General features: G+C 37.4%; 2 protein-coding genes across 4 annotated transcripts; one reads left to right on the top strand and one right to left on the bottom strand.

The window, feature by feature from the left end:
* The first annotated feature begins 864 nt into the window (after positions 1 to 864).
* On the top strand, positions 865 to 10,804 carry dync1li1 (dynein, cytoplasmic 1, light intermediate chain 1). 3 transcript variants are annotated; one of them, XM_056741410.1, is made up of 14 exons: positions 865 to 988; positions 1,207 to 1,280; positions 2,137 to 2,253; positions 2,570 to 2,800; positions 2,966 to 3,126; positions 3,413 to 3,506; positions 3,744 to 3,879; positions 4,173 to 4,284; positions 4,369 to 4,428; positions 4,679 to 4,723; positions 4,949 to 5,069; positions 5,645 to 5,776; positions 6,169 to 6,187; positions 8,382 to 8,520. In XM_056741410.1, the coding sequence occupies exons 1-13, from the start codon at positions 885 to 887 to the stop codon at positions 6,174 to 6,176; spliced, it is 1,395 nt and encodes a 464-aa protein (XP_056597388.1). In that variant the 5' UTR covers positions 865 to 884; the 3' UTR covers positions 6,177 to 6,187; positions 8,382 to 8,520. The 3 variants fall into 3 exon arrangements, with proteins under 3 accessions (XP_056597388.1, XP_056597387.1, XP_056597386.1); XM_056741409.1 differs by lacking the exon at positions 6,169 to 6,187 and having other exon boundaries at positions 4,949 to 5,039; positions 8,382 to 10,804; XM_056741408.1 differs by lacking the exon at positions 6,169 to 6,187 and having other exon boundaries at positions 8,382 to 10,804.
* Positions 10,805 to 11,100: 296 nt separating this feature from the next.
* On the bottom strand, positions 11,101 to 13,428 carry cmtm8a (CKLF-like MARVEL transmembrane domain containing 8a). The gene is made up of 4 exons (XM_056741411.1): positions 13,091 to 13,428; positions 12,117 to 12,284; positions 11,802 to 11,921; positions 11,101 to 11,679 (listed from the first exon to the last, which is right to left on the bottom strand). The coding sequence occupies exons 1-4, from the start codon at positions 13,235 to 13,237 to the stop codon at positions 11,599 to 11,601; spliced, it is 516 nt and encodes a 171-aa protein (XP_056597389.1). The 5' UTR covers positions 13,238 to 13,428; the 3' UTR covers positions 11,101 to 11,598.
* Between the last annotated feature and the right edge of the window lie 5,147 nt (positions 13,429 to 18,575).

Here is an 18,575-nt window from a genome sequence, read left to right as displayed (position 1 = left end):
TACAAATTTTCTAATAAATGAAATGGTTTTATTGGAAATTGTATTGGCTTTAACTGTAAAGGCCTGTTGGGTAAGTTACTCTGAAAAAGTAATTAATTACTAGTTACTCATTACATATTCAATAGTGTAATTAGAATATTGTCCAAATTACTCTGTCCAAAACGTATTTAGTTTCTCATTACTAATTATTTTCTATATCCTACATCGACCTTGATAAGTTAAGTGATTCAAGGATAGACATGAAACGGCTTATTTAATTCATTCAAATAAATAATATTATTAACTGACCAAAGTATTACAAATGTGAGCACAGATTTTAAAGTAAGACTTTGAATTTTGATGTCAATTACACTGTTGCGCACGCATATATTTCACAAAGTATTTAGTTTAATTATATCAAAAGTAACTGTAATTAAATTACAGAAAACATGAGCCTTGCTCTACCTTTTCCAAGGGAAAAGTAACTAAATTACAGTAACTAATTACTTAGTAACTAGTTACACCCAACACTGCCTGTTTGTCTCTATTGGGGATTTTGGATGCTACTGGAATTAGTCTCCAAACACACTTAATAAAGAAAGATTGTATAGGTACTGTGATGTTAACAAAATTATATTTGTAATGGATAGAATTTGTATTGTTTTTTAGCAGGCTTTCTTTCTTGGACATCCGAGTATGTTTGTATTCGTCACCTGGATGCATGGTTTCAAAAATGAAATTAAAAGAATACTCCAACTATAGCAAATCTTACTTTACTTTGCTCCTAAGATAGAATCTGAGCTCTCATTGCGGCTCACATCGGTCCACGCCCAGCAGAAAAGCAGTGCTCGGTTCTGTGCGACACATCCGGGGCTCAGTCAGGGGTGTCACTCAAGCCTGCGAAGATGGCGACTACGGGCAGAAATACACTCCTATCGGCTAGCACAAATGTAAATAACAGCACTTCCGAAAGCCAAAATCCCGAGGATGATGACGGGCAGAATTTATGGTAGGCTTTACCGGTTCTTTCCCCCCCATTGAATCTCCCATATACGCGCTCAACGTGTCTTTAAGTGGCCCTGAGCCGCATGTGACAGTTGTTAGCCGCTAACTTGCAAATTACCCCAGCCGGGCAGGTACACAGGCCAGCCCGATTCAATGATCGCATTGATGCTTATTGTGTTTAGATGTGTGGATTTAAAAGCTAACGCCACTCTCTACGTCCAGGTCATCGATATTGAGTGAGGTATCGACGCGATCCCGGTCAAAATTGCCGTCGGGAAAGAATGTGGTGGTTATGGGTGGGTGTTTTTCCATCTATCATAAATAAATGCTGTTTCATGTCTGCTGTTGTCGCTACATCATGCGGATCTGCATCCGTTGTTTCATTGCTATTAAATGACATGTGATATGGAGTGAATGCGAGGGTTGCAAAGACTGATGACTCTGTTGAAGCGTGAATGTGTGCAGTGATGTGATTTTTAAGTGTGCTGTTATTGTTATTACTGAGGGCTCGACTGAGCGCACGTCATTGTCTGCCGTCATCCTGAGTGCGCGTGGTGATAGACACATATAGCAAGAAGCGGAAATGCTATTTTTTATTTACATCAAGTAATTTGTTTTCTTTTAAAGATTTGCTTGTAGTTCAGCTTTTTAGATTTTGTTCAATACGTTGGTTAGGCGCAGATAATCCGCACTTTTAGACAAGGGCCGTGGCCCAAAATCCAGTGAGTTGCCTACCTTGGATGCTATCTTGGTAGGCAACTCACTGGTGGATGAAATGATGTCCGGTAGTACATGATGCCTAAAATGCTGACTTGTTAGGAAGCTATGTATGCATAGAGGCCAACTATCTAATGTTTATTTCCTCAATGGAAGAATTACTCATAAAACATCAGAAATGACTAAATGTCATGCAAGCTTTGTTTGAGTGTTATTGTATTACAGAGTGACCTATTTTGAGAATAAGAAAAGGTTGATCATTTTATCTTTGTTTTATGTTATGTATTTGTTATGCATACAAAACATTCATTTACAGTTTGTAACGAATCAGTTTTTGGTTGTTGTTGCGTGTTATTGTAATATATAATGCCTGCAGTATGTATGTTTTCCGGGGTCCAATTGTCTCTACTTGTGTGCTTATGGCTTGTTTTACAGGTGAGGTGGGTTCTGGTAAAACCACCCTGGTGGCCAAACTACAAGGTGTAGAGGAGTACATGAAGGGGCGGGGTTTAGAGTACTTGTATTTCAGTGTTCATGATGATGACATTGATGGTGAGGATTAAAAACTTTCAAACAAACCCTTCAATACACACACCTGGTTGGCAGTGTCCATCTTTAAGTTTATACGATCATTTTAAGGAATAGTGTGAAATAACTGACTGTAATTGCCTTTAATTAATTAATTAATAATTGAAACAGTTTTTTCAGCTGTTATTTTTTTGGAAAACATTTTTGCCAACATGTCAAGCTTTGCTATCCTGATCAATAGTTGCAACGTGTTTCACACGTGGTGCAAACAGCATTAAATTTAATAATGGCATGCAAAATCCATAGAGACCTCTCACCAGTCCCTGCTGTCTTTTGACAGATCATGCACGATGTAACGCGTGGGTGCTCGACGGGGACCTTTATCACAAAGGCCTGCAGAAGTTTGCCGTGTCGACAGAGAACCTTGCGGACTCGCTGATTCTGTTTGTGGTGGATCTCTCTCGGCCGTGGCTGGCCCTCGATTCGCTGCAGAAATGGGGCAGTGTGGTGAGGGATTACCTGGACAAACTCCGAGTACCTCCTGAAACCATGAGAGAGCTGGAGCACAGATGTGAGTTGAGTGTGTTTTGCATGATCTCTAGGATGCTTTTTGACCTCTGAGACCGCGAGTCGCTGCAGGCTGCGCTGTATGACATTTATTCTTCTTGCTTGAATGAGTTTGCAGTTCATTGAGGATATTAAATTACTCTGCTTGAATGTGACTGTGTGTACGCAGTGGTGAAACAGTTCCAGGAGTATCTGGAACCAGGAACTGATCTGGACGGTGTGCCCCAGAGAAGGAATCCTGAATCAGAGGAAGAGAGCGTCCTGCTGCCCCTGGGGGACAACACACTTACAAACAACCTGGGCCTGACTATAGTGGTGGTCTGCAATAAGGTACATCAATTGACTTGTGTTGTGATGCTTCGTTAAAATTTGTTTTAAACAGCAATGTGGGTTTTAATAAATATTTTTAAGGTATTCGTCAAAAGTACATGAGGTGGTGTGGTGTTGGCATTAACAGAAAATATTGTACAAATATGCCACTTTGGCCACTACTGTTATTTACAGTTTTGGATTGATATATATATATTTTTTTAAACATTTTTATCCAAAGCAAATTACAAATATATCCAGGTACAGAATAATTAACCCCTTTCTCTCTCTCTCTCTCTCTCTGCAGTGTGATGCGATCAGCACTTTGGAGAAGGAACACGATTATAAAGACGAGCACTTAGATTTCATCCAGTCTCACATCCGACGTTTCTGTCTTCAGTGTATCCTTAAACATCAGTTATTTGGATAATCGGTGTCGACCGTATTATCAATAGTTTCATGTGTTTTGTGTGTGCTTTTGTCAGTGCGCAGTAATGTCTTGTTTAACAGCTGAATAAAAATAAAATCACCAGAGCCAAAATGGCTGGCTTTTAAAAATCAAGTAGAGAATAATATTGGAGGGAGGTATTTATGTTTATATGGTCTCAATGTGTTCTCCTTTACAAGTGGTGTACCAGATGGGGCAGCACTACTCTACACATCTATGAAGGAGAACAAAAATCTAGACTTGTTATATAAATACCTCGTACACAGGTTATACGGCTTTCCCTTCGACATCCCAGCTCAGGTGGTGGAGAAAGACTCAGTGTTTATGTAAGTGCTTGGGGAAGAGCTACAGGTGCAGCTTATACTAGAAGATTAAACTGTGGGTCTCTTGACTAATGACCCAAAAACTGTTTAATATCAAATAAAGCAATTGTTTTCTTACCATACATTTTTTTAATTGCGTGACATTTATACATTTACATTTACAATTACATTGAGAAATAATTTTCCTATATATCTTGGGGTCTTGAGATAGATTGTCCTGGAAGGAAAATTAAGGATTTAAAGGAAGGATGCATGAAGGTGCAAACGTTTAAATGGTGTTTTTGTCTCACTTTTAGTCCATCAGGATGGGACAATGAAAAAAAGATTGGCATCTTGCATGAAAATTTCCAGACATTAAAAGCAGATGACAACTTCGAAGATGTAATAGTGAAACCTCCAGTTAGAAAGGTAAGAACTCCTTTTATTTTCCAGACTTTTCTTTATAGAAACTATTTCAATGTGCAAGCACTAATGTCTGGCATTGCTTTCCAGTTTGTACATGAGAAGGAAGTGCAAGCTGAAGATGACCAAGTATTTCTAGTAAAGTTGCAGGTAATGTTACAAGGTTTTGTGTATGTACAGTACTATGAACAGTTTCCCACATTTCGTGTTATATAACTTAGTTCTTAGCAATTTAACCTTTTTACAGGAGTTTAATTTACCACAAAATCAAAACCCATAGATTAAATCCTGAATAAATCTATGCTTGGTAAAATTGAGATTCACCGGGAATCTAGTTCGCTGGGTAACCAGAAGAGTCAAGAATGAGACATAAAAAGTGAAAAATATTTTTCTTTCTCAGTCTCTGTTAGCCAAACAGCCTCCAGTCAGTGCAGGAAGACCAGTGGTGAGTGTCTGCATAAAACATTTCAACCCAACTATTTTATCCTAAAATTTTGCAAATAACTGCATGAATTCTTCAAATATGTATGCATTTAAAACCAATTCAAATGATTAAAATACAAAAAATATATTATGAAATTGTATAATTCTGTATATTTAAAGATATACTCGGCTCTAAAATTGTTACTCTAAAAAGTAATTCTAATACATTTTTCTGCGTGTTTAACAGGACCCAACAAACAGAGCCCCCACAGGCTCACCTAGGACGACCAATCGTTCAGCTGCGGCCAACGTGGCTAGCGTCATGCCCATGCAATCAGGTACCAAGAAGATTGATCCCAACATGAAAGGTGTGTATGAGAGCGACGTGTGCAGGACATCCGCATCTTTCTCCTTGCCCATCCTTTCCTTCACTTTCTCACCGGGGCTGCATCTTCCGCTTTCCAACTACTGGGAGCATCCGCTTTGGAATCATACTTCTTCCTCCTCCTTCCTGGGATTTATTTCTCTCTGGATCTGGTTTTCTGGTTTTTAACACCCACTCATCTTGAAACAATATAACCTGCCTACCATTTTCTTTCATGTCTTTATGTGTAGATATAGAGGCACCACAGTTCTTAATTTCCTTTTTTTATTCATATATGCAGATGAGAAATACTTAACTTTCATGAGTTTACATTGTAAGAAAATTGCTGCACATGTTGGAAGAGGATTGAGAGCTTGTTGGTTTTAGAGTGGCTTTGACCGTTTTCCTTGTTTATCCACGTTAAATTTCTCCATCAGACTTTCATCTCGACTTTCTTTCAGCATGTTTTTAATTCCAGTTTAGGGTTTTAGTAGTTTGTGCTAATCTGAGACTTTTTTATTTAATGGCTTGTCTGAATCTGTATGATTGTGCTAATTGTGTTTTTTCTTCATGTGGCAGGCGGTCAGACCAGCGAGGGCGTGCTGGCCAACTTCTTCAACAGTCTGCTGACTAAGAAAGCAGGCTCGCCCAGCCCGGGCGCTCAGCCCACAGGGGGAGGGGGTAACACACCGGGAACAGTCCGCAAGTCAGGTGAGGCGATTCTCTGTGATGCTTTCACACATTCCTTTCTTTATTGGTATCCGTGCCGGCTCTCAGAGTGGATTTGAAGTGTTTTGAATTGTGTGACGTAAGGTTCATAATTCAACTTTCTACTTTCAACTCCACTGTTTTTAACATCAGCATCCTTCAAAGTTGGACAGTCAACATGTGAAAAAATGCTCAGCTTTATAAAAGTTCACAATTAGCTAAAAAGGTTATGTTTTTTTCTCGATTTGAAAACACTTCAAATATATATTTTTTCCATGTTGTACATGCGTGAGGTCACTTAAGTTTGTCCTCTGTTTTCCCTGTTTGTTATCATTTTTTAAATTGTCCTCTTAATTTTTTTTAATTAATTTTTCCCTCCTCCTCATTCATCCCAGATCTTTGACATCAGTGACGGTAATATAACATAAATATATATTTGATTATCTCTGCATGTGCAGCTAAAACATCAGCACAGTCACCCATGCTTACCATCCAAGCTGACGTGCTGTCACCCTTATTGTTCATTCTGTGCCTAGCAGATGAGTATTAACACCAATAACAGAAGACGTTAAAGGAACTAGTTTACATGCAAACTCTATAAAATGCTTAATCTACAGTTTCATTATTTAGCTTGCATGTTCAAAGACTAACACCGTTATGCAGTCTGGTATAGATCTGAGATCTGATTTTAGCTCCACCGTCTCTGTCATATTTTGCTTTTGCATCTACATTTGTTTTTGAACCCATAAAGCAGCTTGATTTTATGGGAGTGTATTATAGGTAAAGTACCTCATTGACCCCAGTATCCTCTCCAAAAGATCATTGTATCCCTTAAATTTGCTGTACATGTGCTTTTTTTTCTTACAAATGACCCTCTTCCTTTCATGTGTATGTATGAATGAGTGAGCAACAACATTTATGCTGAAGTAGTGTGCACTTTGCCCATCAGCCATCATTTTTAACCCCTTTAAACTGTCTTCTATCATGTGTGTTAGCAAGGGGATGTTGGCCACGTTAAGGTGTGTGTCCATGCAACACTCCATTGCTTGCATCTAAAATGTCTCTCTAACCCGTTATGTATTCCCTACAACTAACATCTGTCAGCATGACTCTTCCAGCACACATATAAGTTACATATGTCATGCATGTTTGTCTCTTGTACAGTTTGTCTGTTATAAAACCCCTTCCTTGTTGGCACAATTCCACTTCGAAAGAGCCACTGTCCTGCTGAGTTTAGATCCGATCTAAATCAAATAAACTCTGAACATAGATGGCCTATTAATAGACACAGCAACGAATTCATTGTCCTCTTGCTGTGGCATGTCAAGGCCGCCGCCATATTGGGGAGGGCGAGACTGCCCTATAAACGTATACAAGTGAACGCTAATTCTTGTTGACATGTATGCGTTTATGTCTGATGTGTCTTAAATGTATGTAATACATATTATAGGGCAGCGTCTATGTATGTCTTCTATCCTAGAGCCCTTGATATTTTTGTTTGATTTGTGATTGAACTAAACTTGGCAGGACAGTCGCCCTTCAAAACTGGAGTTAAATATCCCTGACCACATGTATTTAACTTGCATGTGCACTACTTTGTAATTCATACTATGGTTGGACAGGATGACACCACATTTTATACAAAAGTGTCAATCATAAGATTTAATATACAGTAATAGTGGATATATTTGGCGAACTATGGTTAAGCGAACTAATTCTTTCAAGGTGCAATCCACAATCATTCCCAAGCTGTTTGCTATCGCTATTATTGGCAGAGGTGAGATGGCGTATACCTTTCAACAGTCTTGTAAACATTCGTATTTAGCAATAGATTTTGAATTTACATTGTAACAGTATTGTGAAATGTACCTTTCAAAACCTTTTACAAATATTGAATTAAAGGTCTCTTGCATGGTTGTATGTTTCCGTTTTCTAAAGCATTTCCAAGCACTTCATGTCATTAACACAATGAATGCGTGAGTCTGTATGCGTGTGCAGATCCATTAAAACTTTTATCAGAGTATTCATTTATTTCATCTTACTTTGCTCCAAAAATTCTCTTTTTAAAAATATAATTTATTCCAATCTCTGATCTTTTGGTCTAAAATTACAAAGATGCAATGGTTCTCATTTTTTCTCCCCACTTCTACTCAATTGTTGACTCGCAAACACTGACATGCTAAAGCTTTGACTTCAGCTTATATGTATTTGCACTGCTGCTTTTGAATTACTGACTTTGGTGAAAGGGACAGTTCTCCCAAAAGAAAAATTCTCATTTATTTGCCCCCGTGTCATTCAAAACCTGTACATGATCTGTGGAACACAAAAGATGTTTTGAGAAATGTCTCCATGGTTTTGTGTGCAAACAGTGAAAGACAATTGAGGCTGTTGTTGTTTGGTTACCAATATTCCTTAAAATATCTTTTGTAGACGAATTTAAATCATAAAGATTTGGAATGACATTAGAGTAAGTAAAAGATGTCATAATGTTAATTTTTGGGCTGAACTGTCCCTTCAATACTGCTTCAAAGTTACAGTTGTTAACTGGGTACGCAAAAAGCGACTGTACTGACACATACTGATTCGCTCTCCATCTTGGTGTTCACAGGTTCCAAATTGGGGTTGACAGACGTCCAGGCTGAGCTGGACCGGATCTCCAACAAATCTGACATGGACTCAGCCCCTAACGCCACCACGCCCCCTGCTGAAAACGATGAATCCTGAACAAGAGGCGGGGTCTATTTACTATCAAGCCCCTCCACATACACTGCTCTCTCCGCCCCCCCAGCACCTCTCCTCCCCTCCTCTCCTCTCCCTCGCCCTTTTCTTGCTCTTGTTCAGAGAGGGATTTCTTCCCGTTTATTCCTTGTAAGGCCAGTGACTTGAAGCTGCATGTCGGGCAAATGAAGATGCTACGTCTGTCTCCACACATACGCGCACATGTACAGCGGATGATTCTGTAAAACACAGAGACAGACAGAATGAGGACTGATGTAGAAATGAAGGACACTAGATCAGTGTTGGACACTAACAGAGAGATTTAGAGAGGGAATTAGGATGTAGAGCGAAGTAAGATTAGTAAGTAAGGGGGGGGGGTTATGACATTTGTTTATATGTATGCGAGTTAGATTCTTCAGCTTTTGGTTGTAATTATCTTCCTGTAAGAGAAGAACCTTGTACGTCTACCGTGAATGTCACTCGGCTTCTGACAAACAAACGCACATGTTTACTTATCTAAACGTCTTATTATGCCTCATCTGAACAAAAAATAAAGGGAAGCATCACATTACAGTCACAGTAGTGAGAGACACGATCAAACAATGTGTTGGGTGTGATCCCCTTGTTTTCATGAAATGGTTGTTTTTAGCCCTCTTTAAGGGATAGTTCACCCAAAAATGACAGTTCTTTCTTATTTACTCCCTTATGTCGCATGTATGCTATTTTTATGCTTTGAATCTTAAAGGGATAGTTCACCCAAAAATGAAAATTCTGTCGTCATTTACCCACTCTCAAGTATTTCTGAAACTGTATAAATTGTAAATTTTGTTGTTCTGCTGAACGCAAAGATATTTAAAAGAATGCTTAGCAAAAAGTTCTGGGGCACTATTGACTTCCATAGTAGGGAAGAAAACTACTATGGTAGTCAATGGTGCCCCAGAACAGAAAGATTCTTCAAAATATCTTCTTTCGTGTTCAACAGAACAAATCATTTTAAACTGCGTCGGAACAATGTGAGGGTGAGTCAATGATAAGAGAATTTATGTTTTTGGGTGAACTGTCCCTTTAATGCAGCTCTTTTCCAATAGCACTCAAAAGCTCAGAAATGGACAAAAAACACCATCGATGAAGCAACCTAAAATTTGGATTGTTATTCACTGTAAATCTTTGCTTCCGCTCCATCTTTGTAGTTTTCTTTCTTCCACATATTCAAACTGGCATTAAATAATTAACCATCTGCGGTGGATAGACGGTTTTCAGCAAATGAGCGACATGAATATTGATTCATTTACACAAAGCTACTGCACTTGGAATATCTAAAAAAAACCTAAAAAAAATAGTTTTCACTGATGACAACAGTGTAGGGTCTCGAAACAACATCAGCGTAGTAAATATGACAGATTTCTCATTTTGGGTGGGGCTACATTCCATTAGCACATACTCCTTCACTTTCTTATTCGTGAGTGTATTAAACAGGACCAGTAACTGCAGAACATGCATACTGACATGATTTCAGTACTACTTACTAAAACTAATAACCTTTAAAGGTTTTATCGCTGCTGAGAAATTGTCAATGAAGTCACCCATTTGTAGTCGTATCGCTGCGTACAGTAAACGTAACTAAATATTGCACTATTACACAATAGTAGGCAATGACACTGAATATGATCTTATACAATGCTAATTGTAGCAGAGTAGGAAGTTCTGAAGAAATACTTTACTGCCCGACGCATCATTTTAGAGGTTTTAACTTAAATGTGGTGAATGAAGTTGCCTATTTAAGCTCAAACACAAATATTAAAGCTTTGAGCATTTATCATTGCTGATGGGACTGACAACTATGTTCATGTAAAAAAATGTTTTTGTTTGTTTTCTACGTTTATAAGAGCTTTTGAAAATTGTACGTTCCTGTGTATGTGTCCTCATCGCTCAACTACAGCCGGTTATGGTTCTGTTTATTAATGGATGCACTCTAGATCATGCAAATGAGATCAGTATTACTATTCTTTTCATTGGTGTATGTAAGCGTGTGAGTGTCTGGTTCTTTATGCGCTTAAAGAGTCATTCAGCAGGAGACTTAGTGAGATTGTCTAGAAATTAGTAAGGGAAGGGGAGGGGTGGAGAAGCAGAGGTGGCCGGGCAGGTGAGATCACCCTCACCTGCATATGTACAGTCATCAACCAAACTTCTTACGTGAGAGGGCGACAAAGTAAACAAACGCTAATATGGTCCTGTAATTTCACAAGATGTGGTGATGTTTCTCTGGATCAGGTCTGTAATCATTCTATTAAAGTTGTATTTATTGGGAACTGCTGCTGTTGTTGATCATTTGTGTGGGTAGAGGAAATGGATGAAACATCACTGGTGTTAAGTTTTTCAAACGTTTGTTCAACCTCACTTTCAAATGTTTTTTTCTGAATATTTTTATTAATACAGATTGAACTCAATTTGAGATTACTAACAAAAAACATTTCACTAACACATGTCAATAAATGTGACCAACAAAATAATGTTGTTTGTAATATTAGAAATATGCTGTTTTGAATTCTACAGAGTATTATTTATAGACTGTAATTTTGTGTTGAGCATAGCAAAGTTGGACAAGGATGGAAGTAATCATTACACTTTACTTTTTGAACACATTAAAACTTTTGGAAAAAATCGAGTAACAGTGCAAATATCATGACGATTTCCAACACATTTTATACGATGCAAATAAGAATTTACATTTAAAGGCACATTCAAAGCACAAGGTAAAACATTTGATGTCTGTTCTTTCATTACTAGTAGTTAAGCCTTAAATCTACATTAAATAGAGAAGTAGGCTATAAACATATACTGTGATGTATTATCATACAGAATAGAAGAAAATAACATAAAACCATCTTTGTGCAAAAGACAAATCTGTATCTTCATAGAATTACTTCAAATATTGTAACAACAAAAATAGTATTTCTTCATCAACTAACATTCCTTAAGTTTTAATATTAAAGGCAAATCTGTGTTTTTTTTTTTCAAGTATATAGTCCATGCCTGAAGAATTAAGATAAAAATGAGTCATGTTTAACAGTGACTTGAAACTGCTTACTTCCCATCACACATCAGCGTTATTGTCCTCTGCTTTTCCAGGATTTAAAACTGAAGAATGCACTACCAACATAACTCAGAGAAATGAGGAATGCAAAAAACTGGAACAGAGAGAAATAAAGACAATCATAACAATCCAAGGCAAAGTAAAAAATGAATAATTGCTTTTTTAGGGCTCAGTAAGAAAAGCTATCAACATAATACCATGAAATGAGATTATTACCGTTGAAGCTGCCCAGCAATTGTAATCATGATGACCTTTGACCTCACGGTCTACCATCGTTGTCTCAACAATAGCAGCTGACATGTACATTAATGCCGCACTACAGTTGAAAACAAGAACCTAAGACAAAGAACAACAGTTAGTTTTGCAGTTAGCACTGCAATAGGTTCCTTCAAAATAGCTTAACGTTGCCACTGTGATAACCAGGGATGGTTAAAACTAAAGGCATATAGCTGATGTTTTAAGATAAACTGTTTCAGCATGTTAATGTTTTTCTTTTCCATTTAAGAATCGAACTTTATAAGCTTCACTGACCATTGTTGTCCAATGCTCATGTCGGATTTGTCTTTTGGCCAGGCTTATAATGAGGAGAAAGATTGTAAGAAGCCAACAGAACACAGACACAAACATCACCCATCCAAATGGAGAAAATCGGAAATACTCTGTGCTTGCGATCAAAGTCCACACCAGCAGCCCCAAAATCTGTAGAACAAAAAAATCCATGATGGTTTGAAATATTTGATCCTTTGATCAACAGATCCTACCATAGTAGTTCAAATTAACTTGAAAATCTTTTTTCACAAAGAATATATTACAAATAATGTAGGAAACCTAATAGGGTACAATAGCAATTGTCTCTACTATGGTAGTAGACAATGGTTGCCAGGAACTGTGGGCATTCTTCCAAATAACTCATCAGAGGAAGTGTATACAGATTAGGAACAACTCGAGGTGACAGAATGTTTATTTTTGAGTGTACTGTCCCTTTAAACCACATTGTCAGTGTCATTTAAATACAAAGCTCCATCACAATGGCACTTCCTACAAAACTCTGGCCTTATCTTCCCTGCACTGAGATTTAATGAAATCTGCTAGATAGCTGAAAGCCGACTATTTCCTTTTGAATACACAGACTGGTGTTTCGAAAGTGTGCTGGCCACAAGTCGTTTTTGTTAAACAGTTAATTTGCATATGTAATTATTCGACGACGAGTTGGATTTCGTTTGTGTAAACTTGACACTTGAGTAATGCAGAACTTTATTTTTTGAGAGGAAACTAGCCTATATTCGGTTGCCTAGTAACCACGCATTGACTGTCTAGTGCGCTCAACAAAGCGTTATTCTGCCCGTGCAAATTCCAGTGATGGCGCAATAGGAATGATAAGAGAAAACATTACTGAACGGCCAACTGAGCAGCCCTAGGGGAACTACTTTTTTATCAAAGCATTTACAGCAAGTAAGTCACCTCGAATAATTGATACACAGTGAAAAAAGTTGATGTTAACTTACCACTTCAACAACGATGAGATACTCAGGCACGTTCTGCATGGACTGTTTCTCATACCACGGAGTGCCTTCTGTGCTTGAATTCCCAAACTCAATGCAAGAACTGCTAGTTGTAGTTATTATAGGTCTGCAGTTGAGATTCCCCGCCATAGATGCAACCCGAAGTCTTTATATTCACTAAGATTTTAGGTGTTTTTCCCGAACCTAACTTGCATCCCATTCGCTAAATACGTCACCTTAATGCCAGTAACGTTGGCGGAGGATAGCAGTCCCATACTTTTCAACTAAAGGGTGCTCTTTGGATTAATATAATTTGAATACTGAGGTTGAAGATAAATGGACTCCGCCTACGACCCACCCCCATCCTCCACATTCCATTCCATGCGCAGTGAACTTCCTCTATTAAAATACACACCTGCCGTAGAGAAGGTGAGAATAGCGGATGTTGTAACTCAATCACTTATTGTAAGTAAGATATAAACTCGTTTTGCATTCCCTAAACAAGGCAGCAAAATAATAGTCTTATATGTTAAAAGTTATGTGCATGACTTATCATAACAGCATATATTTATAAAAAAGGTCACCATTTTTTTTCTGTTTCCTGCATTTCTTACTGCTTTTTCACCTGCTTCTGAAAGGTTAAATGTCGACGTGTAGTTAGACCCTAATATTATGAGTATAATTATAGGAAACCTAACAGAAACAATTATGAATGCCTATAGTTTATTGTTACTTTATTTGATGATTGTGCATGTGCTTTTCATGCATAATTATTTATTGAATCGGGGACATTACAGAGAAACACTTTGATGTGCTGTCAAACCTCAATTTACATTTTCCTAAACTGCGTAGCGAGGATCACATGCAGGTGTTACCTGAGGAGGGGCAGATGCATCCGATCCGACATAGCCAAATTTATATTTTACCACACCATCATCACCTAACAAGCTCTGATCTTCTTAGTTAATTTACTTTCTGTCAAAAAGAATGTAATAAACATATAAACTATGCACATCTAAAAGTTTTTGGCAATTTTCTTTTGCTTAAAGTTGATATTCTGTCGTTTTTACAATATGTTATATGTCAGTATAGTTTTATAGAATATAGGCCCCTACTGATTTTCATTATAGTTTCGAGTTTCCCTTTATCGCGTTTTTTTCTTTCGTGTATGTGAACATATACTTATCAAGGCAAGAAAGTACTATGAAATGTCCACTAGATGGAGCCACAGTCATTTAAAACATAATGGGGCCCACTTCAAGGGCAAAAAATAGGCTCGCCGGTTTCAGAAAACAATTACTATGCATTATACACATTATGCATATGTAGAAAAACTGTAGAGTTTAGACATGTAATAATAGTATTATATGAATATTAAAATTATATTTACTAGTAAGTAATTGTAATTAAAAAGTCATTCAAAAGTAGTATTTCTTTATTAAGGTAGGTTTGTTGGTTTTGTTTTTAACTGCCTTTTTAACATCTTGTAAAACATGTGCACCATTTGGGCTTACAAAATATATAGCAAATATAATATAATATATATATAGAACCTATATATAATATAATATATATATAGAACCTATAAAATAATAATGTTTAAATAATATTCTAAACCGATATACAGCTCAATTCAGATGCAAGTTTCTGTATACATGTCAGTTTTAGAGATGCACATCATTTAAAGGTACAGTTTGTAGAAATCGCACGATTAAAACAACAACAATCGCGTAGCTTGATGACGCTGAAGCGTGGAATGATGGGATATGTTGTCTTCAACTCCACCGCTGATGATACGCTACCGCTTATACATCGATCAGACGGGTTTGAGAAATCATGTTTCCGGAAGAAGTGAAGTAATATATTTTATAAATGTTGCGTTTGATGAACTAGTTTTATTTTATTATAATGAATTCGACCAGAGTAATGTAAGGTTTATAACTAAATTGTTAGTCATAGATGTTAGTGTAATTGTCCAATTCGATGGTGTGATAACACTGCGCAGTTTTATCAATCGTAGTAAAAGTTATTTTGAACGTACTCGGACCGACGGTACAAACTACTTCCGCATCCGTCTACGACAGTGTCACGCGGTTAGTACGTCAGTAAAGGCGGTAACAAAGGGTAACGCGAATATGACGCCATTAACAGGCGACTAAACGGCCCGGTCCACTGTTAGAAATGGCGATTTTCTCAGGATTTAAAAGCAGTTGGAAACATTTGAGATATTGTAAGTACTCAGCTGAAAAAATATATAACATTGGCCTATTGGTTTTTGGATATTTTACTGCTAAATTCTTACAAACTCTACCTTTAAAGAAAATATCTCTGTTACGTATAAATCACTAATCTATTTAGCTTCGGATTCATAACCCACATTATTCCGTCACACACTCATTACTCTGTCAGATGTGCATGTCACATTTGTTGTAACAAATTCAATATTCTTCTTCGCGCTCTCTTTCGCTGACTTGAAGGGAGATTAACGAGAAGAGCTCTAATTGGATTGATAAGTGGCTCTGGCAAATTTGCATGGAGAAAGTTATGAAATGTAATCTGTTTAAGTAGATATATGTAAGAACTGCTGCTAAATGCTTTTTTAATAAGAACAGTCTAAGAGTCAGAGAGGGAAAGACGCTTTCGTGAAACGTGTTCAGTTGTACAGTAGGTCTGTATGTTTGTGTTTTCATTTCTGTGAGGTTACCCACATGAAAGAGAAAGTCATGTCCTTGCAGGCCCCTCTCCCACCTGTTTGGAGAGAACAAAGGACTCGGTGTAAAGAAAAAAAGATTAAGTGTCTTTGAGTGAATCAGAGAGTACAAAAATTAGTCTTTCTCTGTGATATTCAAAAGGGGGGAGAGTGAGAGAAGCAGTCAAAACACATGTCTGAACACACAATCTCTGCTTTTCTCCCTGTGTGTTTGAAAATAGCTAACACAAGGCCTATATAGACATTTTACATTACATTTTCGTTTACCCCTTTCACTTAAAAGCATCTGTGAAGGAAATGACCAAGCAGTATTCCAAGACTTGCTTGTATGTTAAGGAATTAAATAAATAATGCCGATTGCGGACACTTGTGTAAATTGTTAAAATATTTCCCTGGCTCCTAAATATCTGTATAGACTATTAAATTATCTCGATGCTCTGTGCTTTCATTGGTTTGAATTTCTACAAATTTCCTAATTCAATACAAAGTAAAAGCAGGGAATAGAGGGATGGAGATTAGAAAAGGACAAAAAATACACTCTTTTTAGATTCCTCTTGTCTATCGACAGGCCAGCAATGAGTGAAGGTGGTAAATAAAAGAAATATATTAATATTTTATTAATCCTTGGAAGATATTAGAGAATGCAATTCATATGCAAATTGATTTAAACCATGTGTAATGTGTGTCGGAGTGGTGATGTGAGGGAATGTGTGAGCGAATGAACAGTTTCTCACTGTATCAATGCTATCACGTTTGTTTACCATTGACTTTGACGAATACAAAGGAGACAGAAATAGGTGATCATTTAAAAAAACATACATGGACACAAAGTCATTTAATACTCAAATACAAGTCTTATTTTGATACGGAAGGGCCAGTTTTTACATGTAAGATGAATAAATATGAACTCCAATCTAAAGCATTATGTTGTGTTATAAATTCAAATGAATTAAAATTGTACTCCTTTTTGATATTTGAGACTTAAATACTGTAAATGTGAGGATGTTGAGAAAGTAATGTACATCCCCTTGACACATTGAGTCGTAATGCTCTTGTTGGTATAGCAGGTTGGTTTGTTAACAACCACTAAGCAAATCTATTGTTGAACAACAGTTCACATAACACCTTAAATACGGTAGAAAAATAACTATTCAGATTAATAAAATAATACAATTTTAAAATTAAAACGGTGTCTATATTAAATACAAACCTGTACCCAAAAGTGAGCAAAACCTGACAAATCTGAGCAAAACATCCTCATTTGTAAAAAAAACCACACAAAATTGTAAAAATGCAAGTTTTCTTTTAGGTTTATGTTAACAATATGATAAGGCTAGTATTTGATACTAGATATAGTATTTTATTATATAAATACAATACTTTATGGAATGTCCTCATTTAGATTGTCTGGTAAGTGTGTGTGCGTGCATCTGTGTGTGCTTTTGTCCCCACACCAGTATTTTTTTGGTCCCTATGAGGAAAACAGAACAAAATGATGTTGATTTGAAAACATAAAAAGGCAGAATGGTTTGTGTAAAGGGGTGGTTCCAGGTGATGATTATGGAATAGAATACACAGCTTGTACAGTGTAAAAATCATTATGGTTATGGAAAGTCCCCATAAAATATGGAAACCCATGTGTCTGTGTGTGTGTGAAAGAAGGCTTTTGGAGGTCAGCGACACTGAGAACAGTGACAAACTTTATTACCACTGTGTGTGTGTTGGTGAGAGAGAGAGAGAGAGAGAGAGAGAGAGATTAGGGCCTCTTGGGGGAACCAGAGATATCCCAGTGGCCCTCATTATCTGCCTATTTGGTGTCACTTGTGGTCAAGCATAAATATGTCTTGAAAGATCAATGTTTGTGAGTGTGTGGGTGTGTGTGTGTGTGTTTGCTTAGTCTTAACATCACTACTGGGCCTTTATGCTTATCTAGACGCTGTGCAGACTCTGTTTACTTCAAAGAGGCCCTTGTCCATTAGTGTCAGAATCATTTAAAAAAAATACATTACAGTCTAAACACTCTCTCCAACCGCAAACGACACAGACCTACCACAAATTATGTTATTCCTTCATCATGAACATCATACTAAGTGTACATTGTGAGCTCAGTGTACAAATCTTATTAGGTTCCATATGTTTCACCCGGGATCAAGGAAATTGATGTCACATGGATGCTCACTTTTACAGTCATTTATTACAGCTCTCCGTTGATTTAACAGCTATGTTTTGGTCCGTCTTATTCAGTAAATAGCTGCTTCTTGGGTTTGGCTTAAAATAACTCACTCAATTGAGAGCCTAACCAACCATACATCCCTTGGGAAAGAGGGATAAGGCTGAAAGAAAAGGAGTTGGAAACGGAGAGCAGGCAGTGGACTGTCTTCTGGGAGCTTGAGGGAGTGTCTGGTCATCTGAAAAGGGCGTGGCTGCATCCACCCATCAAAAAGATATCCAATCCCCTGGGCAGAGGCTCCTGTCCAATTCATCCCGAGGAGCTGTCACTCAAGTGAACCAACACTGAAGTCCCAGCATTTCTGTTCCCAATTAAATTATGGACTGTCTCCTGAAGAACAACATATGCATAAATGCAGCTGGTGCACAAAAGGGTCATTAGTCTACTGTCTATTCTAACTGCCCTGGGGGATTTTAGAGTTGTAGAACTTATGGCTCGAGGCCGTATTCGATAAGGTCATTGAATGTTTGATTTTTACTTTTTTATGCAACGATGATGCAGAACGCCACAGGAAAATGTTATTGCTTATAGATAGCTCTTTATAGCTC

This window comes from Triplophysa dalaica, chromosome 25, assembly GCF_015846415.1.
Source record: "Triplophysa dalaica isolate WHDGS20190420 chromosome 25, ASM1584641v1, whole genome shotgun sequence".
NCBI classification, from domain to species: Eukaryota; Metazoa; Chordata; class Actinopteri; order Cypriniformes; family Nemacheilidae; genus Triplophysa; species Triplophysa dalaica.
Note: the sequence above shows the minus strand (reverse complement) of the source record. Positions and strands in the feature narration are given on the sequence as shown.